A 23,921-nucleotide genomic window follows, 5' to 3' on the forward strand; every position below is an offset into this window, starting at 1 on the left:
TCTCAGTAAAAGGGGGAGGGGTTCAATAGCACTTGTGCCATTAGAGGAAGGAGTTCTGTATAAGTTGTGATTTGTATTAGGTCTGTAGATCTGAGTAGCAAATCAATAGACATATAAATTGTGTTGTGTATGTAAACAAGTCAATATTGTAGAAGTAGGTGGCAAACATTGATAATGATAACAAAGTCTTTGTATTCTTATGTGTATGACTTCACTTCATCAGTTCCTGTATTGATTGATTGTAAAGTCCATACAGTCTTACAATTAACATTAAGTCATTACTTTCCTGTTTGAGCTCTGAATGTGTATACTTAAAACTCACTTTCCTGTTTGAGCTCTGAGTCTGAATGTGTATTCTTAAAACTGACTTTCCTGTGTGAGTAGTACATGTGTTTTTCTCTTAACTGATTATGAAAGTAGTGTGTGTAGTTCAGCTTTTTGTTACTACTCCTAACATAACACAAAGTTAATAAATAGGTATGAATGATTTTAAAGGTCATGGGTCAACCCAAAGTAAAGTCAGAAGATAAGCTGTAATAATATAATAATAGAATTTTCCACTATTTTGACATTTTGAGGAATTTCACGTGACGTAGTGGTCAGTTATCTTAAAATAGGAAAACAGTTTAATAAATTATAGCCTTATAAAAATTAAATATAACATCAGATTACTTCAATCATCATAACAAATTTCATGAGTTGACATTTTGCTAGAATTTTATCAAAAAGTTGGTCAACTATCCTAAAATAGAAAAGAATTTAATAAATATGAAATGAAATAAGATGCCTATAATCAATATTTATGCCCTCAGAACTGTATGTCATTATTCACACAATTCCACCACTATTTACCGTATGTTGTATTATCATTGCAGTCAACAATATGGTGCAATCAATAAACCAAAAAGCCTTATTCATCATATATTTCAGTTAAATTAAAATCAAAGTCTTACGGTATATGTTTCCATAGTGCATGTGACAGAATAAAGAAAGAGATCTGTTTACTGACTGTCAACAGTTAATTCATTTATGCTGTAACATTTCTTAAATGTGATGTCTTAAACTTAAAAATATTCATTTCAACTTGACATGTGCTTATTGCCAATTTAATGTCAAGTTATTGGAAATTCTATGGTTGTGGAGCTAATTGGAAAGACATACATAGTGTATAAATGTTTATTATATCTCATGCAAGCCAAATTAAGACTTGGCTATCTGACTCAACATAACTGGCTTGACCAACAAACAATACAGACAGTATTGACAGACAGTGTCAGACAGCTTTTATATGCGAAGGATCCACAGAGTTGTCAAATTCTTAGCGTGTTGTTGATTCCATTTTGACATTATATTATTTTGTATGATTGTAATGTATCATGTTTTATTTTTTTTCTCATTGTTGGTTTCTCTTCTTGTGAAGGCTTAATAAATAAATAAAATAATAAATAATACAAAAGAGCCAAGTCTCTGTGTTAGACAAGTTGAACATGTTCAAACAAAAAAATATGGACTTTATACCCTGGTCATACATCATATACATCATATACTATGCCAGTTGGTTTGTGGTGTTCAAATTATAAGTTAACATTCAAATTTGCCATTATATGTCTTGTTTTTTTTCACACTTTATGTTTGCAGAGAAATACAAATGATCAAAGAGTTTTTGTCAAAACTTGTCTTTTGACAAAGACACTTAGATTTACTTGTATTTTCCTTGGCTGAGTGAAGAAAACTAATTATTACTGTACACAAGTATTCTTTTCTTCCAATTTGGATTTAGAGACACAAATATTCCAAAGAGATCACTTGTTGTCCTTCTTCAGTGTCAACAGTAGATCTGACTGAATGATCCAAATGAAGTCATGATATTATTATTATTATTATTATTATTAATATAACTTTTAGCAGGATACACTCCCATATACTATAAAAAAACACAACATTTACATAGTACACAAGACAAACATTAAAAAAAAGCACTCTAAAAAATAGACAGACAGAAAAGATATTTTAAAAATACATTAAATTCATATATCTTGAAGTTATCTTCGAGCGTAAAAAACAGTCGGAGGAGAATACCGCCGAAATCAATAAGTTCGAGCTACTCTTCACCCTGTCAAAAAATCTGGAGTAATTTTCTCCTGAGAGCTTCAAATGTTGGAACAGTATTTGACACGAACATAGCACTTGCACTGCAATCACGTGCATAGCCCATAATGATTCGAAAGGCATTGTTATAAGCAACTCTGAGATCGCTTAAACTTTTGTTACTGTACAAAGACCATAATTGTGAACAATATAAGTGGAGGTGTGTGACAATTAGCAGATGATATTTGTTATGAAATGAAAACTGTAAACCAAGTGGGACAGACAAGAAATATTAAAAGATGATCATATAATGTCCAAATTAAATATTCCCATATTGGAATTCTCATGATATTGTCAGTAACCTGCAGTAATGGTCTTTATATTCAACAGGTGGTTGTAACAAACTTTTTTTCTAAACAGTGGCCAGCACTACTACACAAATCTCTTTGTCAACATTGGCCAAGCCACTGTATGTGATTCACTTCACATGAGTCATGGGAAATATGTAAATGAGCTTTTAACTTGAAGGTGTGTCAGACACCTCTACACATGCCTCAAATATTTTAGCTATTCTTTCAACTTGTATTGACAAGTCAATTCCTTGAATTTCACCCACACACCTTTAAAATAGTTTGTGAATTGTTTTAAACATTTTGTACCCACCCATTCTTTGTAAAATGATGTGTGATGACGAAAACTGTGACCCAAAACCAAACTTTTCAGTTTCTCGGTCAAAAAACAAAAAAGTTTTGAGGGCACACATGAAAATGGAATTCAGCAAACGTGGTCCCCCTCAGGATGTTTGGTATATCCAATTGTTAATGTACATAGTGTATGTAGACTGTATATGCATTGACAATGTCTTGAATAGCTATGTGTGAACAATACACTCTTATTGATATCTGTGGGTCTCTGTTAGCATTTTGTATACATCCTATTGTTTTCAGACAATGTGTTGCTATTTTCAGACTTGCAAATGAGCTGATTAGGCTCATTAGTATTCAGTTGCTGATTGGCTACCTATGTTGGAGTCATGTAACAATACCAGAAATTGCTACAGGTAGACTTGTCATGGATGTAGATGCCTTGCCCTAATAACTTCATCAGCTGGTGTTATGGTGACTGGTGGTTAACTCTGACCCACCTTGCTGCTGTAGTATTTGAGGGTGTAGTTCATAATACCAAAGCTATGTAGTGGTTGGTACTAAGTGTTCACTCGCCCTTTCATTTGAGTACACCTTAACTGATGGCCACTATATTGTTTGATTAGCAAACACAGCCTGATCAAGGTAAGCCTTAATTAGATTGATAATGATTGTAGATACCTAATCTAATTGTTGTACTGTAAATTTGAGAGGGAGAAATATCGTTGAGCCAGGTTTTCTAGATTGGTTTTCCCCTCACAATCATGTATAACCACTTTTACCAGTAGGTTTAGAGCAACAACTGTTACGCAACATGTATGCGATGATCTTTGTGAGCCTTGTATAATGACAGGGCTTTCAAGTTGTATGCTGTGTGTTTTTATACAGACTTGACAAGTTTGATTCAAAGAAGCCCTACAACTGCATATCTAAAATGTGTCAGTCAGTGAATTTGTTATAAACCGGTATACTTTGGGTTTAATGTTTGACAGTCTATGACACTGTGTCTTTCAGTATGTGATTGTATACAATGTTACGTATCCGAGCTGTTTGTTACAACAGGATCAGTACTTATCATACGATTTCAACCATTAAAAGCATTCAACGTAAGCCCATTAATGGTCACCAGAGTTCCAATTACTACCTCTGTATATTTAGGCGAGATTCCTTGCTTGGTGTACATTTCTCTGTGTACGTGTAGGTAGCTCAGGTAAGATTCCACAATCAATATGACGCTTAGAGTCCTTTCAAAGACCACAAAGGTTCACTCTATAGGGAGAGAAAACTCCACATGACCTTCCCGACAATAGCATCAGTGTTATGGCAAACACAAGGACAGGGTGTTCTCATTCGTTAACACCAATGACCAACATGGACAGGTCTGGATTCTTTTTAATTTGATAAATCTAGCCTGCATGTCTCAACATTAAAACTGATAGAGTCCTTAACAAAATTTCTAGATGGATTGAGCCTAGCAATTTGTGTTCAATTTGGCATGTGTATAGTATTAACATTGTTAAGTTAAATAGTAACATCTACAGCTGAGTTGGCAATTTGGTATTTTTTGAAAGGTTGCCAGCATGAAATTGGGGAGATAAGATATTGTTATCGTGGGAATTGGGGGAAAGTAAATCATTCCAGACATACCTATTACTTTATAACCATGACCAAGGTGTTACATACAAACACATGGACATCAACATGTGTTCAAATAAACCCAGGACTGATTTATTTCTCCCAGCCCATTCTCACAAACCAGAACTTCTATTTGTTCTGTGACACTGGGAAATATCAAGTATGTCTGAAACGTTGTCATAAAAGAGACTGTGATTATTTACAACGATGCTCCCACCTTTTTGTGCGTGATTGTCTTATTTAAGTGAAGCACCTAAAGTAGTGTTTTCAGATAAAGTAGAAAGTGAACTCCATTTATTGTTATTGAGTTGTGTTTAAATACTGGTACTATCTGTGTATGTCAGCTAGCTTTCCAATTCTCCTAAAATTCCAAGATAAAAGTTTATGATTGAAAAAGCAATTATGCCACATAGAAAATTACTCACATAGGTCAAGGAAATAGAACTAATGTTTTACCGCCACCCTTTAATGTAGGAAATTCTTCAGTAAAATCTGTCCATGTTTAAGGGCAGTATCAAATATATAACATATACAGGAATTTCTGTGTTAAGTGAATGTGGTAACCTCAATACTTCACACAGGAAGTAGTTGTCATTCTACGTTACAACAACGTGAGTCTATGTCACAACAATACAAAATACGAGTCAAAACATTCAATATTGCCATTTACTTTCCCCGATATTTCTTTGATGTTACTGGCATTGGTATAATTATGTCATTCTTCAATATTTTCTTCATTCAGCTGGAAAATACTTGATGTAAGGGTTGTCACTACTCATCTAGTGACTCGTAGTGACAAAACACCTTTAGGTCACTCATATTTTCCTTTGCTGAAGAAAGAAAAATATCGGGAATAATATCTCTAAAATATATGTGTATATTATTACATTGAAATTAAGCAGTCTCAATATCATGTTTGATTTCAACATCTACACATCTAGTTCTATGTAGATATAGTTTTATCATAACAACTTAATCATACTGTGTAACATATAAGTTCATTTCTACTAAGCTCTCACACAGTGATCTTTAAATCACAGTTAGTTCACTCAGATTACCACAGGGCATTCTTGATGTCAATGATATAGGCAGTTATGAAGCCACCTGGTGAGATTATTACGATATCAACATAGTTATATGTATTAGGAATTTATAAATAGTTTTTTATGAGATATGAAATGGACAGTTATGAAAAGATGAATATCTGATATAGACTATATCTGACGTTTATGATATTAAAGAGTTTCCATTCCCAAATTAAATGTCTATGCGATGAAAATGAGAATAAAAACATTGAACTCAAGAACAGAATACCATAATGACATAACAATCCAGAGTAGTCATGCATACATGTATATTGTAACTGGTAACTTTGGTAATGTGGGGAGAGGGGGGGGGGGGGTTAACAGGGGCTGGAAAATCTCGTAAAACTTGAAGTCCATATCTAACTTTGATATAGAACCCTTGTATTGTGACCAAGGGTACTGAAAGTAGTTTTTACATATTGGTACTTACCACCAGTAGCAAAAACACTGGCAATGATGATAACTTTTCATTTTAAGACCTTCAAGTTAATTGACCAGTAGGGTTGTTAGTCTGGAGAATGAAATCCTAGACCTTTGAGTTCACATACTTTCTTATCACAGGTCACAAATAAAATTCAAAACAATTAAGACACTTAATTTCTGGAATTAAAAAGAAATTGTGTTCATGCATGGTCAGTCATGTAATCAGAAACATGCCAGAAAGAGTTACATTGGCATTACATTCTATATTGTGTACTCATTTTAATTTGTAGTCTATGTCAGTTATTAATTAGGGTCATAGTTTGAAAGGAAATACAAATAATTTGTTTTATGATCTATTTAAGGATACAAAAAATATGTAAAAAGAATTGTATTGTTGAGAAAGAATTTGAATTTGACCATACTGTTTACAATGGGGTGGAGGTATTTTGTTGTTGTTATGATAATGAGGTTGACAGAAATATAATTTATCATGTGTTCAATTAAGTATATCCAGTTCAGTGTTTCAAGACATTTTTATAAATGTACATATTGATAATGGTTATTGGTAAAACGTAAGTGCCACAAATTCAAAAATTTTTGAATTTTGTCAAAAAAACGTTAACCCTTTTAATTTTTAACTTAGTCGTGATGGTCACACAAGCTCAACAAGTGAGCTTTATTCATTTAGGGGGTATTGGTCTTGTGAAAGTAGCTGAACTTCATTTTCGTACTTCTAACCAAGTTTTGAAAACTTTCATGCCTTCATTGAGAATAGCTTCAGTATTTACTATTGAGATGTTATGGTTATAAAAATCTACTTCTAATGTGGGTGCTGGGTTTATGGTAGTATTTTGATGTGTTTACCATCATCTGAGTAAACGGGTTCATAAGGTTGGAACTTCATGTTTACCATCATGTTGTTACATTGCAGCGATCGTAGTGGTGTGACCGCTACAGTTTACATCATTATTTATATAAAACTTGTGGTGTCGCACTTGTGAATGTTCGTTTAGGGGAGGGGGAGAGGGGTTTGTCCTAAATGAACGATGTTTGTTTATTGAGTTTGTGTGACATTGTGCGATCGTCCCTAAGATACTCTTCAATCATATGATATTTCTAGAGACATATCTCTTTCCTGCTACATAGATAAGGTTACAGATGTACCCATAACATGCTTAAAAAGTGTGCAGTGATTCAATAAAACGTTGAAAGCACATATTGTATAATCACCTGAAGGTTTACTTGTATTGTAAAGCTGCTCTTCTGTGGATGGAGGGCAAGAGACATACAATTAATTACTCCACCCTTTACTGTACAAAGTACAAAGTACAGAAAGCCAAAGGTTTATGATTTACTTACCTTGTATGTCTACCACACCCTATAGTTATAGAGTAGGTACGTTTTTAATTCAATGAAATACACCACTACAGAAGACTGGTCCTACATAGATAAATGTCAACACACTCATCAGTATATACTGTAACCTATTCTCTTTTTTGTGTTTTAAAAGTTTTTTTTGAGTGTTGATTATCCTCTCTAATGCACACTTGTAGAAAGAGCCACAGCACTGCATTTAAATTATAAGTACCGGTATCTCAGAAAGACATCTAGTCTCATCTGTGTTGTTCATCTTTTGAAATATTCAATGGATCTACAAGTCAATCATACAGAATGTAGGATAAGCTACAGCAGTGCACTTTGACAAGTCTCCCTGAAAGACCTCTAGTTAAATCTAGTCTCTTCTGTGTTGTTGATCTTCTGAAGTATTCAATGGATCTACAACTTACAAGTCAATCATACAGAATTGTAGAATGAACTACAGCAGTGCACTTTGACAAGTCTCCTTGAAAGACCTTTAGTTAAATCTAGTCTCTTCTGTGTTGTTGATCTTTTGAAGTATTCTGTCTGAGTGTACAAAATTGTAGAATTGAGGTACAAAACTGTGTTTTAACAAGACTTTCAGAAAGATATCTATGTAGATCTACCCTTTATATTCTTATTTGTTGGTCTGTTAAGTATTTTGGGACCTTCCTGAATCGATGTACAATGTTGTAAAACGATTGAGTTACAGCACTGCACAGCATTTTAACAAGTCTGTCAGGCATCTAGTTAAATCTACTGTATGCGTTCGTTGTTGTTGTTGTTGTTGTTGTTGTTGTTGTTGTTGTTGTTGTTGATCTTTTGAAGTATCCTCTCTGAATCAGTCATAAAAAAATTGTAAAATTGTCGCTTCACGGCACAGCATTTTAACAATTAAATCTCTATGCATTCTTTGTTGTTGATCAGTTCAAGTCTCTCAAAACAACATCTATTTATAACTATAGTTTGTTTATTCAAGAGATGTAAGGTTGAATTAGTGACACTAGTGCTCCAACAAAGAAACAATTCTTCCACAAAATGAAAAAAAAAATCGTAATGAGTTGACTGAGATTACATATGGTATGTAAATGTATGTGATATCAATGACAGATGTTGTTGAAAATTCACACACTGACTTTGAGTACTTCATTGTTAGTTTATTTTTGATGAAATTAGCATTTGATTATATTTGCTTTAGAGACTTTGTACTCCCAAATTTACAAGACGTGGAAGTTTAGATTAACTATCAATTCATAAGGGATTTTATTTGAAGGGTAATGAGACATCATTAAAAAAAAAATACATTCCCAGTAGATGTTATTACATGGTATTCTAACTAGTAATTTAGATACTGTTTTGACTATCTCAAATAATTGTAATTTGTAAGCCATTTGTAGATGCTTGGTAATGGCTTATTTAAATGCAAGATCGTCTCTACTATTACACCAGTGATCTTTAGCATATGAAATAAAATGTAAATTAGACACTTGGTCAGTTGTCATCTATTTGCTGTACACATTGTGGTATATTGTACGTACAGTAACAAACATTTTACACATTTATGGCTTTGTTTGCTGTAAATTTGTTGACATCAAACTTGTAGAGCCCTATGAAGTGGACACAAGATTGATTCATCATTTCATGCCATGCCTTTGCACACCTCTTTGTGGTACAAAAAAAATTTGAACATGTGGGTGGTCAAAACGAAAGTAAACTCTGACTGACTTAATTTTGCTTTTTACCTGTTCACATGTCATGAATACCCCCTGGTAGAAAGAGAGTTTAATCAATGTCAACAGATGTCCATTGCAGTTTACTACTATCAAATTCATAATTGTATCATTTGACTTATGAGAAGGCAGATCAAGGAGCTGTAAGTGCTGGTTGGTAACCTTCCAACATTGCGAGAACTCTTCAAATTAAAGATACAGTTATATGTAAAAAGGGTGGAGGTACAACCCCTCATTAGGTTTATCTTATCTTTGTTTGAGATACAAATACACCCTACAAGTATGTGACTATCAGCTCTATATACATATACATATATACATACACAAGCATTGTCATAATCTGAGGAAAGTGTAAAAGCTATTAATATCTTATATAATGTTTCAGTCCATTTTCATTTTGCAATGGTCCAGTCAAACTACCATGTGAACCTAGAAGGTCATAAAACTGCTAGCTTGTGACAGGAATTTTATCAATTGTTAGATACAAAATAAATCATGAAAGAGGACAATACTGTCTTTTATCAGCCCACTCATAATCAGTATGTCAAGTGTGTTTAATAGTAGCTACTGTTTATCAACTGGGTCAATCATCAAAGTGGTAGTTGGCTTCCATCACATGGTGCACAAACTTTCTGATCTGCTAGTGTTACCGGATTGTGTTCCCAAAGACACACTGCAGGTAAAACTTGTAATATTTGAAGACATTTGATTTGTTGAAGTATACTATATAGAATGTAGGTGACATGTCGAATATATATGTAGCACATACTTTACATACAATGTCATATCAAAATGATTATAATTGCACATGTAAAAAACACTATCATGTCTTGTGGTGTGGTCTAGTAAGCTGATTGCTATGTTCTTTGTTTTGGATTTGAATTCTATTTTACTTCGTTATTACTGTAACAGAGCTCAGGTGGCATATGTCAGATATGAGTTTTAATAAAGTCCACAGGGAAATCATATGATATAGCTGTGATTTTACATCATCATCATCATCATCATTTCATTTGTGTTTCTACATCATATCATATTCTTTACCCAACCATTACATTATATATACCTGTGTACAAACTTAGAGACAGTTAGCGCCAATTTTTCAAGACATTGAGAAATCTGTGTGATATTGCCTGAGGGGCTTTCCTTTCATGTTATGTAGTACCAATCCATTGAGTTCATTCCATTGGCAAAATGAAGTAACTAACTGTATGTGAGTTAATCCATAATCTTGTACAGCTATTACAACTAGATACATACACACTAACACAATAAGTCACTCAAAGAGTCCATTCTTTCATTCAATGATGCAGAGAATGTCTTTAAAGTGAGTGCATGGACTGTGACCATCATTACTAATGGACTTTTATACTCTTTGTGTGTTTTGAAGCTAAGCATGACAATACCTAACATAGTATCATACATTCTTTGTCATTCATGTGGGTTTCTGTCTCTCAGGCACGTTTTCAGTACACTTTTTCTCTTTAAAATAGTTTTAAAATTTTATACTGATTCCAGTGACCTTACAATGTATATATAGTGAAAAAAGTTTGTATGAACTTGTCTGCCGGATATGGCCACAAACTGTTTTAATAAAGTCAAGTGTCACAGTGCATTGAAACATTGTGACAGCTAAGATGTACATACTCTGTCACTCATAACTGTGACATTAAAGTTACAGTTTAATTTTCATCATTTCAAAATATATTGTATGACAATATAAGATGCTTACAGGAAAGACCAGTTATATTTTTTTTGACAAGCATCTAAGTTTTACTGATATTATTAACAATACTTCACTTCTGTACTTTCTTTTCAATATCATAAATGACAATACCATATATACAAATATGGAGAGCCTTTCAAAGTTCAAATTAATGACACAAAATATGTAAACATTATCAAACATAACAGGAGACAACAGGAAAGGGAAACTTGAAATAAGACTTTAAACCTTTAGTTATATATGTAAGATTTTGAATTTGTAAATTGATGATATACCATATATTATAACTTATACTGACATGAATTTTAGATCTATAAAGAATGTGATCTACTATACATGTACATCAAGTTTTACAGTAAGAAACCATTTTGAAAGCAAATATTAGTTTCTTAATTAATTATAGAAACCGGTCCTAAACATGTGATTTAAATGTATGAACTTATTAGTTTGTGAATGTATCTATGAACTAAAGAGGCCATTGTCAAACAATGAACATCAACTTCCAACATGCTATATACCAAGTGGTACTATTCCAATTTACTTTCCCTGTTTGTCACAAGTTCAACATGTTACTGCTTGCATGTCTCCTGTTGTACATTATTGCTTTTGAATTGTGTCGGTGAAAAGACTGTTCCTGATATAAAGCTCATGATTGAAGGATTTTAAGAGCATATAAAATTATTAATAAGGAACAGAGTTCATATTAGTTTATATGGATCCATTTAACTCAGGGAGCCCATGGCATTTTTATTCTCACTTGAGACTTTTATTTTGATTAGATTTACAGTGTTATTGAGTTTATGATTGAAACAGTAAGAACAGTCCCGTTTTGATTTGATGTTAGGGCAATTTCTGCAATACATGATTTTGACTATGCTGGCCACCGACCTGACCCAAAGAGGATTACAACTGTAAGAACAGTCACATTTTGATTTATGTTAGGGAATGAGGGTGAATTTCTGCCATACATGATTTTGGCTATGCTGGTCACCAACTTGACCTGAGGAGCGTTAAAACTGTAAGAACACGTTTTGATTTGATGTTAGGGCACTTTTTAAAAACAGGTCAGATTTGTGTAAGTTGATACCTATCATAAGATATCCATGTTTTTAAAAAGTACTTTATGGTTTGCTATTGAATGGTTAAATGTCCCTCAGGTTTGAATGTGAATACAGAACAATCAGTAAGTGATGAAATAGAGTCAAAATTAGTGTTGCAGTTTTAACATTAGACAATGTGTAGTACTTTAGGGTATGATATTGAATATGTTTTATAACTCTGTCCCTATCAGGATTAATGAAATTAAGTCAAAATTATTAGTACTACTGTACTATAAAGAGCTGGTTCATTTAGAACTTATAGAAGAGACCGTATAACTAGTAACTGAAGTGTATGTGTTACTTCTACTGGTATGTTTGGTATATTGGTGTTACTTATAACAAGTGAGTTAATTTTGTAATCATGTGCAGTTGAAATATATAACCCAAACAGTCATTCAAACATTGCAGTTTCTTGAGATAACATTTTTGCCAGCTGACTTACACAGAATGAAATCTGTTGGGATAATTTGGGGGGAAACTAGAGCATACATTAGTACTCTGCTGATTGATATCTGGTTTACTTGTAGTAAGCGTAGTCAGCACTGATGCGATATATAGTTGTACTATATTACATAGTGATGTGACTATGTATAATGTTGCATATCTACAGTTGGTATCATGCATAGCAAACCTGTCTAACAATTGTAAATGGCGTCAGAATTCCTTTGTGACTTGGAGACCCTGTTGACTTCTATATACACACTTAGACACAAACACTGTTTCTAGACCATTGAATCAGAAAATTTTATTTGTGACATGAATTCAAAGAATTCTGTACTATGTTTCTTTTCTCTTATTTGGCCAAATAATGATATTTTTTTTGTGTTTGGCATTTTGACAGTGATATCTTACTTAGATAGATAGCAAAAAACTAGTTGTTTTACATTGTGGGCCTTTGTACACTACACCATTCAGTCTTTATATTTACTTTTCATCATGCATCATCACACATCCATGCAATGTATAGTTTGTACAAAACCTTTGTGCTAATTCTACCTGAGTGGACACACTATGTGGTTTTTTTCTTTTCTTGAATAGAAAAGAGTTATTGCATATCATTCAGTGCATTGAGATTACCTCATTTGTGACAACTAGATGTTTAGCCTTACAACATTGATGGGAAAAGGAATAATGTGAATGTTATTTGTTGGTAGATACACTAAAGTAGGGTAGTTTGCAAGCTGGGGTAATCAAGCATGCTTCTATAACTTGTCAACCAGTTCAGCATCAACAGGTTTTGTGGAAATTCCAAACATAAATGCCTGTAGGTCATGACAATATCTTGCATACTTCCAATCATTTTGTCAGTTTTGTAAAGAAAATTGTCAACATCTCAAGGTAAAAAAAATTAAATACTTTGCATATCTAAGAATTTTGTCATACCAAACTTTTACCAATTCTGTACAAAACTAAACCAAAATGAGGTTTCTAGAAAATCAAGTCACCTTTTATATTTCAAAATTTAGCAGCCATTCTGAATCTAAATGTGAATATGAATTTGAATATAATTTTAGCTCATCTTATTTTGATTCTAAATTACTTTTCATGACTCTCAATGAGACAATTTTAAAATTACTTTCAGAAAAAATATAAACAAATTCTTTATTCTTTTATCATGTCACTTATTTTTTAAATACAGCAGACCATATACTGAAATAAACTTTAATTTCATAAAATTCTCAATCTTATGCTGATAATTCTTATTTATGGTAATTACTATAAACCTGGAAATTTTCGGTAAATTTTTGCTAATTTCACAAGACAACTAGAATGCAAAAATAAGTAGTGACTAAAATGTCTTCTTGGACATGAACACAATGTACCTGATGGTACTTAGTAAAACTTGGTCTTGCTCAAGACTGTAAAAACACAAAATTTCCTAGTGGTGAACTTATCTGAGATTTACAGTATTTTCTTGTCCAGTTTAAATACTGAATTCTCAGTACCTGAAATTTTACAACCTTAGGTACATCATAAAGATAATGATCATTTGATTCCTGGACTGACACCATGACTTCCGCTGTACATGCTACACAGCATTACAATATGGGTGCCTGAGAATAAATTGACCTTCTTGTTCTATTTTGACCCACTAGCGTGAGATAAAACACTATTGCAGGTACATGTACCAAGAATTAGAATTCGATAATGTGTTTGTGAAACTAATGCTATCATATTTGTATTTTATAATATCAAAATGTCAGAATTATTTAATAGCTATGATCTATATGATATAGTGTCTGATATTAATACAACTACAATCACATGCGATGAAGTTTTTAAGTAAATTTTGACTAGAGCTAAGACATACATAGTAAAACATTTACTGCCATTTGTGGCAAACACAGAACCATTGCTAAACAGGCAAATGTCAATAGGAACGGTACTCATTTTGTACAAGAAATTTTACCGTAAATGAAGAAAAAGAATGATTAAAACATTGAACATTTTGTGGCCAACCTTTTATCGTACCAAATTGTGAGTAAAACAGTGGTGTGATAGATTGTACAATAATGAAAATTATGATGTTGACATGTTCCTTTAAAATCCATTGATCATTGACTACTTTTTAACTAAGGATAAATTTTTCACTGAACACAAGTCAGTTTTCCCTTATGCCTGTTATCATATTCTAAATAATATTTGAAAGAGTTATTTGTACAAATATTACCAACAGTAATAAGTTAAAATTCTTCAGATAAATTATTTTCTCAATTGATTTTGTTTGAACACCACATACATCAGTAATCTGAAAGGTCCAGTCGTTATAGTTTGCTTATGTAAGCACTTGGTACCCCAGTAGTGTGAACATGTTATATAAACGGAAGCAACACCTGGATCATTCAGGCTAATACATTCATGAAAATGAGAGTGCAAAGTAACAGATAATGCAGGTCCTTAATGACAAGTAACATCACCGACATTATGAATACAAATTCTTTAAGGGACATCACACAGTGTCACACGTACAAGCTCAGTAAAAGAACTTCATTCATTTAGGTGGAAAACTTCTCTCTATTGTAAACGTTCATAAGCATGACATTGACACATATTTATGTCACCAGGATGAAAATTGCAGCGGTCACATAACTATATTTGATGCAATGTAAAAACATAGTAAACACATTAAAATATTAGCGGAAACCCAGCACTGCTGTATATCACATTAGCAGAAACCAAGCACTGTATATCACATTAGCAGTAAATGTTAATTAACTTATCAACATCCCAGTAATAAATACAAAACCTGTTATTGTTGAAGGTATGAAATTTGGTTAGAAGTATGAAAATGACATTCCACAGTCACATTGATGTCAGACCTCCAAAGAACAAAATTCTTTTATTGAGCTTGTGCAACATCTTGCGATCATCCCTAACAAGATGGTGGTAAGATAATGAAAATGGCTGTAAAAATCTTGCACAGTTTTTGGTATCAATAAATGATTGATTGATCAGAACTGTATGTAGTTTGACCTTTACCTGTCAGTTGAATTATGTGGCCTATGTGTTGTCTTAGTACACAGCAAGTATTGTAGTCATACAAAGACAACGTAGTTGTACCAAAATGACCTCTGTTGGAAGACTGTGACAGTCTCCTTTGTTGGCAGTACTCCATGGCTTTCTCCAACTCTGAAAGGCATTCATCACAATAATGTCCTTAAAAACTAACTCTTTAGTTGATTGTTGAACACACAGCAAGATTCTTATAATGAGCTAACTCTGTCTACAAATTCTATGGAAATGTTTGATTTGTTTGAGTATCACTCCATAGAGGTTTTGAACACTCACGCAATGTTTAGTTAGTGTATGGAGAATATTTTTTGGTTACTTTGATATAAAATCAGACTACTTTGCCGCAAGAATTTAAAATTCCGGATTTGACTAACAGATTTATTCTCTGTCTATTACAGGGTGTATAAGGAAACAGTGTGTGTCAAATGCTAGCCAGCACCATGGGGTGCACCACTTCTCAATCTGAGGACCTGCCCCGTCTCTCCTTGTTAAAAGCTGACGAATTCTTCCAGTCTCTCAACGAACCCCCGCAGTATTTCAGCACATCTGTGCAGTCATCAGCAGATTTTGTTGAAACGGAAACAACGAAGGACCCAGAGATGTCTTATACTGGACCACCTTCCCATCTGGAAGGCTCACTGGATATGCACCCATTTTGGGCTTTTCATGGCCTTGATTTTTATAACAGGTATACAGATAAAACAGTCTCTGATGATACACCGCCAAGCTTGTTACCGTCAACTAGTACAGCACAAGAACTCAGACAGATTGAAATCAATGAAGCTATAACAGACCTACGACAACAAGTTATCGGTGTCATAGCAGAAAAGAAATCAGTTAGGAAAAAAGGAAAGAAAAAGAAACCCAAAGAAGAAGATTCCTCAATGGATCATTTAACCCCAGATGAGAAACTGACAATTGAGTTCTTGGAATCTGTGATTCGTGATGTTGACGGGGACAGTGATGATCTTGATCGGATCTCAATACAGAGTTCTGTTGCTTCTGACAGTAACTGGATATTAGGTGCTAGTAAGTCTTCACAGGCATCCTCGCGAACTGATGCAGATGTGAGCGATCGCAGTTTGGCGTCTGAACAGTATGATAACCCTGTACCTGGAATAATGCAGGATGTTGTGACTGACTGTGAGCTGGCTAGACCAGATACATCAATAGATAGAGAGGATTCATTCTTACACAAAAAGGTTTATCTTCCAGATAATGATGTATTGATCGTTGATGCAGATTGCGAAATAGGAGCCAATTCAAAAACTCCATATCAAGTTGACCTCATGTATTTCCGTAAGAATTCCATGTCATCTTTGAGTAGTCGGAGCAGTAGAAGTAGTGTGTTAACCAATCAGCTATCCTTTGAGAAAACATCACCACAGAAAGAACCAATCACTATGCCCGTCTCTCATGTAACTGTGGAAACAGAGTCAACACTCCCAAACTCTGACATGGTTGCCATGGAAACAAAATCAGAACTCCCAAACTATAACATAACCATGGAAACAGAATTAGATCTCCCAAGGAAGGAGGACAGTGAGACTAAAAATCAAAATGACAAAACTGCTAGCACCTCGGAGATGCAGAATTCTGTTCCATCAACAAGTTCTAAATTTGCAGCATTACAAATTCCAGGAGTTATTTCTGAAACTGATCTCAGGAGAGACATTGTTGAAAATGATCAAGGATCAGACTCAAATGACGAGATCACAAACATTGATGACCTGGTCACAAAAACTGATGACATACAACTCAAAGCCAGTAATGTCACAACTAATAATGATGATGATGTTTTCTGTGATGAGGAACACAGTATAGATAAAGCCAGGGAAGCTAGTGAAGCTATTTTGAGAAGGGGAAAGGTGCGTGCCATGGCAAACGTATATGATAGAAAGGTACGTGAGAGCTTTGGAGAAGCTGATAGACCAAGTAGAAAGCCAGTTGTCAAAAAGACAGGAAACGAAGAAAATTTACAAGACATTGCCTATCTCCTCATGAACAGTTCTAACGGTAAAACACAATTCAGGGAATTGTACAGCAATGATATACACTATAGCACATCACAACAACCTGATCATCAAAAACCAAGTACTTCAGATGATACTGTGTCTGAAGACTCTGTTATTATTGACTCACGTTCCAGTGACAGTTATGAACCGATCCTAGGACAGATCAAAGCAGATCTTGAAATGCTTCAGTTACGAGAAGATGATGACTATGGCATGCAGGAGAGTATCGACAGTGGGTTTGTAAACTGAGACACACACAAACTAAATAAGAATAATCCTTGAGAAAAACAACATCGTCTGTCCCAACCTTATTTTGTGTTTGTAAGATTCACTACCTCAACATTCTATTCTGGTAACAAGTAGCAGATCTAAGTTATCTAATTTATATCACTTATTATTTCACAAATATTAGATTTACTGATTTAAAAAAAAATGTGTTCTGTAAGAACTACACATCTGTATTTAAACTAACAACTCGAGTGTTATATTCACCTCAGTATTAATTATGTAGACAGGTATTAACCAACAAACAGAATCTACTTTGATTCTTTTGGGTAAATTTCATGGGTTCTTAATTATTAAATGTATTATACGAGTAATTTAGTATATCCAAGAGTAGAGGTTTAACTTGGACCTCTAGAAAAATAAAACCAGTTACTTCATGCCAGACCTAAGTTCAAGTCCGATTGAGGTAATATGAAAGTAGATATTTGCCTTCACCCTTTTTACCCCTCTGGACTACCATACCAGTCTGGATAGTGGGAGTGTGATTCATAAAAACAAATGTATCTTCCCTTTCTTAACTCTGATGGCAGTATTTATGTATCAGTATTTAACAATTATTTACAAGTCAGGTTTCTGTGTGCTCATGAACACAACTCTGTATTTAACATTTTGTTGCTTGAAGACTATTCAGGAACGATAACATTTTTTCCCGAAAGAACCATAATTATGTTAACTTTTATTTCTAGTTCTTTATATAAACTTATGTATATTGACCAACTCTTAGGATTTGTTTTACATTGGTTATTTTTGTCCTGTTATTATTTCATTTTCTATTTTCTATTTAAAAAACAAGTTGATGTAGAGGTCAGCTGTATGTCATTCATTTATGGATTGTCATATTGTCATTTGAGATTTTATAAGAATTGAAAAGTAATAGCAGCACCCCCCACCCCACCCCCACCCCCACCCACCCACTTTAGCTGAATACCTCATGCTACCATGTGTTCCAGTTAACTACCTTGTCAACCACTTATTTTATTTAGGTCATAGTTAATTTGTTACTCACTTAATCTACCCATTCACCAGCCATACCATTGGTCTAGAGACTATGGTAGTAAAGGTCAATAAGTTGACCTAGTACTGGGACAAGGACGTCTGTTACTGTCTACCCTAGTACTGGGACAAGGACGTCTGTTACTGTCTACCCTAGTACTGGGACAAGGACGTCTGTTACTGTCTACCCTTAGAGTATGCCCCAGATATGTAAATGAGAGACCACAGGTTAGCTCAGTCTTCAGTTTTAGTTCATCTTTTGGTATTACATATGCCATAGTCTGTCATAGGCTGATGACTGCATCATCACATGACCTGTCATCATCATCATGTAGTAATTATCAGCAATATTGAATATGTATATGCGACCCTTGTACGTATACATTCCCACAATTCTTTACAGTTAATTGTTAAATCATCTCAGTCAAGGAGAGCACAGACAAATGGCTATTACTAGTTACTGAGTACATATGCAATGCATACACACAGGAACCAGCAAAAGTCTGCCATAGACACCATATTCATTAGGTTTTTTTTATGTTTACTTTATCTGTATGTGTGCTTCACTTTTCAGTCAAAAATGTAAAATCATCACAACTTGGCATTAAGCACTTTCTGTCATTGGATATATAAATGATAATAATACCAAAAATTAGGACTGAAAACAAGTTTAAATAAAGTGAAAGTAAATGATTCCAGAGAAAACAGTTTTGAACAATACAGTCCTAAAGTATAGACTGTAAGATATATCCTGTCGTTCCACCCTCACAGATGTGTGAGGGCGCCCCATCATGGCATACCTTACAGACTCTCCTAAAGTAGAGTTTGACCAGATGCTGATAGGGAGGGTTCAGAAGGACGCCCTCTGTTGTCCATAATGACAAATGAAAGGAAACAACATTTGTATATATGCTCCAATGCACTATATAACAATATGGGGGGGGGGGGGGGGGAGAGAAACTAACTGGATGTGTGAATGGGTCAGAAATATGCCATGTTTACTAAAACATATACACTGTAAATAAGATACAGTTGCAGACAAACATCAAATAATCACTGTTCTATTTTATTATTATTTTTACCACACTGGTTATTTGTAACGATCTAAAATTAATTTATACAATTCAAACGACAATGGAACTCCACTAGTGTGGATTATTGAAGATGTCAGGTATGGCTACCACATTAAATATTTATATGAATATTTCATGAATATTCTTTGCATAGACAGTAGAATTATGTTATGAATTTGGTAACAGTTTACAGAATATAGACACTACATATTTTTTAATGTAGTATATCGCAAGACAATCATAACTATCATGATTACTGCATTTGACCTTTGACCTTTCACTGCATTCCAAACCATTATCCTGTATGTATGGACAAGTGACTGTATAAGGTGGTGTTGTCAACTAAATATATTCACATATTTCTGACTGAAATAGACGAGCTGAATGAAATAAACATCCCAGCTGGAGGTCTATTAATTTATGGCATCATTAAAGTATATTGTTGAATGTAGTTAATATTCCCTGGTATGCACCAGGTGGGAAAACATCATTCCATATCAAAATGTTCCACCATGTCCTTCTTTCTCATGTTTTTATGTAACATCTGTCATAGAGCCCTGATAAAAATGTTTGTATATTCCATACAGAAACCTGCTTTGCATTCATAAGTGTAATATCAGTGTTGAAAGTGACAAACATTTTTAAAAAAATATTGCTGACAATTTTGAGAGAATGGATTTCTTGGATTATTTTTTTTTAGATTATTATTAACAACCATATTAAACATCTCATGTACTTCACAGAAATGCTATTTTGCATTTAGGCTTACCTAAAATAAATTATAGTAAGTGACAAATGTTATTTTTTTAGTATTCGTTGATGAATATTGCCTATGGCTTTGTACATCAGACAGTAGACATTCATAACCCAGACTACTCTCCTACCATCTTCACCTGGTATGGCATGTCACCACAATTATTGGCATTATGCCAATTTCTTGTTTACAGCCAAGAATGATTTGAGTCAAAACTGTACTTTCATAATTGTAGTCCTTTAAATATTCTTGAAAAAAAGTACGCATAAATTTGATTGTCAGTTTGGCGGCTGAAACATATACTATGCAAGTAAATATTAGGCTTAATTGTATTCAGACATTTGGAAATAAATCCATGTATGTATGTATACTTGTGTTATTGTTGGTCATTTTGTTAATACTATACTATACTATACTTGTACTCTTACCTAGTAATCTGTCAATGCCTGTGTGATAGTGGATGTGAGTGTTTTGATTATTTTATGACATGAATGACTCATTCCTAACCACCATATATAGTGCTGATGGAGATGACAGCACTCTCAATCCTGTGACTACCCAACCAATGACACCACAATTTGCAGACCAACTAATGTAGAAAACACAAATAAATTTGAAATTGTATTCCTGAATCTTGTTCAAATTGACGTTTGACATTTCTTACACCAGAGAATGAAATAGGTACTCTTTATTTGGGTATAAATATTGAGTAGGTGTTACGTTCTATTATAAGAACCATTTATGTGGGATTGTAGGTAACACATGTTACATGTACCAATACAGCACACGCCCTTTTTCTCACTTCATCACTACAGTCAGGACTTGGACCATAAATTTACACACTCAGTGCCAGAGCCCAGTGCAGTGGTTGTGAGCCTATTACACACTAGGCAATAAATTTCAACTTGTAAATATTAATTGAAACGATTCATTTTTACAATCTGCCATTAAAATGCTGTAAATGAATTGTTGAAATATCTGACAGCACACATCTGTTAACATCATCCATTCCCATTATGTACATGTACTATTTGATGTGAAATAAAACCCACTCTTCATAATTGGTATATACAAACGGAAGACCTCTTCCAACATGATTACAATTTTAAAGTGGTATTATTTATCATAATAAACAGTCGCTTAGATGTTATAAATTACTTGTCTAAAAACCTAGGGCAGTGACAACGTTATTCAAAATATAATATTTCATTTACTATAAAACATATGCTACATAATTGTTACGTACAAACGGAAGACCTCTTCCAACTTGATCATAATTTTAAAATGAAATTATTTATCATAATAATGATAACCTGATTGTGTAAATTATGTATATATATATATATATCTGGGGGCAGTGTCAGCATGTTATAATGTAACACTTCATTTACTACCAAACATACTCTACATAATTGGAGAATACAACATTGACTATTTCTGCAATACATGTCTAAACATGCAGGTACATTAACAGTGTATGGGTCACTTCATGTGGTGAGTACTGAAATAGACATTTCTGTTAGCATACATTTACTACAAACAGCAGCCCTATTCTATCATTACAATGGAAGACCTCTCCCGACTTGATAACTCCATATGTCGGTTGATCAGATGATAAGATAATTATAGTTCCATCTTTTCATATTTCATGACATAATTCAGTGAGTGATACAAGGTTATCAGTACAGTCTGTATATGGGCGTTGACTAGAATATATCAAATGTTTTCAAATTCTGATATTTTGAGTTTGTTTTACAGGAAGGTAAAGCAACAACTTCTGAAACCAATGTTGTTGGTATATTGGCTGTATGTATATTTTGCTTTATTGGTTGAATATTTTTCTTACATTTGATCAATTTAACTGTAGCATATAAATTGGTCATGATCACCCATCCCCTCCCCTCCCCTCCCTCTTTTTCAATCACTGAAGAAAACAATTCTGACGATGTTGTAATGATGTACACATAAAGTTTTCACCTTTTTATTAGCACAACTTAACTGTATCAGAAGTGCTATAGGCATGGTAAAGTGTCTGTCTGTCTGTCTTTCAATGCATGAATGTATGTATGTGTGTGTATGTGTGTATGTATGTATGTATGTATGTATGTATGTATGTATGTATGTATGTATGTATGCATTCAACTTCATTAAACATACTTCTAGAAATCGTTATGTTATTTAAAAGTTATTAAATCTTACAAACACCCACATATATACATATACATCTCCAGAATTTGAAAATACAAAAAAGTGTCTCATATCTGGCAAATGCATGGAAACATGCACTATTTCGGCGGCCCCTATGTCATGGCTAAATTTTTGAAAATTAAAAAAATATATAATTTTCTAATATAAACAAAACAAAACAAAAACATTTTGCACTGACGGACATTATTAATTATGGACTATTAATAGTAGTAAGCTGAAGTGTACACTCGCTTGCACAGAAGGCCAGTTACGATACGACGTGATTGTCTGATAAATCAGCTTTTCAGACGTACTTGAATTATTCTAGGTTGAAGTGGCTCAGCTGTAAAGAGAATTCGATTATTGTTTTGTAGACTTGTTTACTCTAAAAGTCTCCTAATCCAATACTTCTAGTATTTCACTTTTACCATTAGGACATACAGGTTGACTGGAATCTGCACAGTCTAGTTTCCGTGACGTCACATTGTTGACCTCTGACCTATTAAGAAACGGAATGTGGATTAATCGCCAGCATTAACCTTTCTGAATACTTTTCTGCATATTTTGTAAATTAGACTGCCATTAATTTAAACGGTTTAATTTTTTCTCAATCTCTTTGGCGATCACTATATGAGGAAATATCCATGCATTAGTTGAGAATTGTTTTCTGGAAAACCGAAGGCGAAGGTCGATTTTAGATGACATCTACATGCATATGGAATGTACACATTTTGTACATTCGATATGCATGTAGTTGCGTAAGTTCTGATAACTGAACGCCTATAAAGCAAATCAGCAAAGCTATATTACGGACACATCATGTTACATCTGTAATTCTTAATATGTAAATTAGGAGTACTAAAATCGAGACAAATAAGATTTTAATGACCGTTCGTTTGTATCATTTATTTAAAATCCTTAAACTACCTGAATAATTTTAATACGAGGAACTCAGGAACGGTTTCAACATTGAATCATTGGTTTCAAAATTAATGGTAAACTATGCTTTGATTTCATGCCGATATTTTTTGTTAAATTTAGAAGAAGCAAAATACTAGCAGGGGAAGGTTTGACAGGACACATACTTGTGAAATTCAAAGGGTTAGACATTTAGTATTTAAAAAAAAACTGGGCTAAACCCAAAGCTTACATAATTACAGAAAACGCTGTCAACATATTGCAGCTATGTGAATATGGATCTGTGTTTAACGTTTCGGTATTCCCGAGGGTTTCACGTACATGAAAAGAAATCGTCCCCTTTTCAAAACAAATTAAATGAGTAGAAAAACTATATTGTGTGATGAAAATTTT

The 23,921-nt window shown here is 33.7% G+C and overlaps 1 protein-coding gene across 5 annotated transcripts in view; it reads left to right on the plus strand.

Annotated features, from left to right (window-relative positions):
- Positions 1-18,388, plus strand: part of LOC144433603 (uncharacterized) — a 44,588-nt gene extending 26,200 nt beyond the window's left edge. For 4 of the 5 annotated variants that reach the window (XM_078121935.1, XM_078121936.1, XM_078121938.1 and 1 more), the window contains exon 2: positions 15,702-18,388. In XM_078121935.1, coding sequence (XP_077978061.1) covers positions 15,729-17,567 — 1,839 coding nt within the window. In that variant the 5' untranslated portion in view covers positions 15,702-15,728 and the 3' untranslated portion in view covers positions 17,568-18,388. Of the gene's footprint in view, positions 1-3,035; positions 3,378-15,701 lie in introns of all 5 variants that reach the window. The other variant, XM_078121937.1, reaches the window with a different exon arrangement.
- The last annotated feature ends 5,533 nt before the right edge of the window (positions 18,389-23,921 follow it).

This window comes from Glandiceps talaboti, chromosome 4 (assembly GCF_964340395.1).
Source record: "Glandiceps talaboti chromosome 4, keGlaTala1.1, whole genome shotgun sequence".
Taxonomy (NCBI): Eukaryota; Metazoa; Hemichordata; class Enteropneusta; family Spengelidae; genus Glandiceps; species Glandiceps talaboti.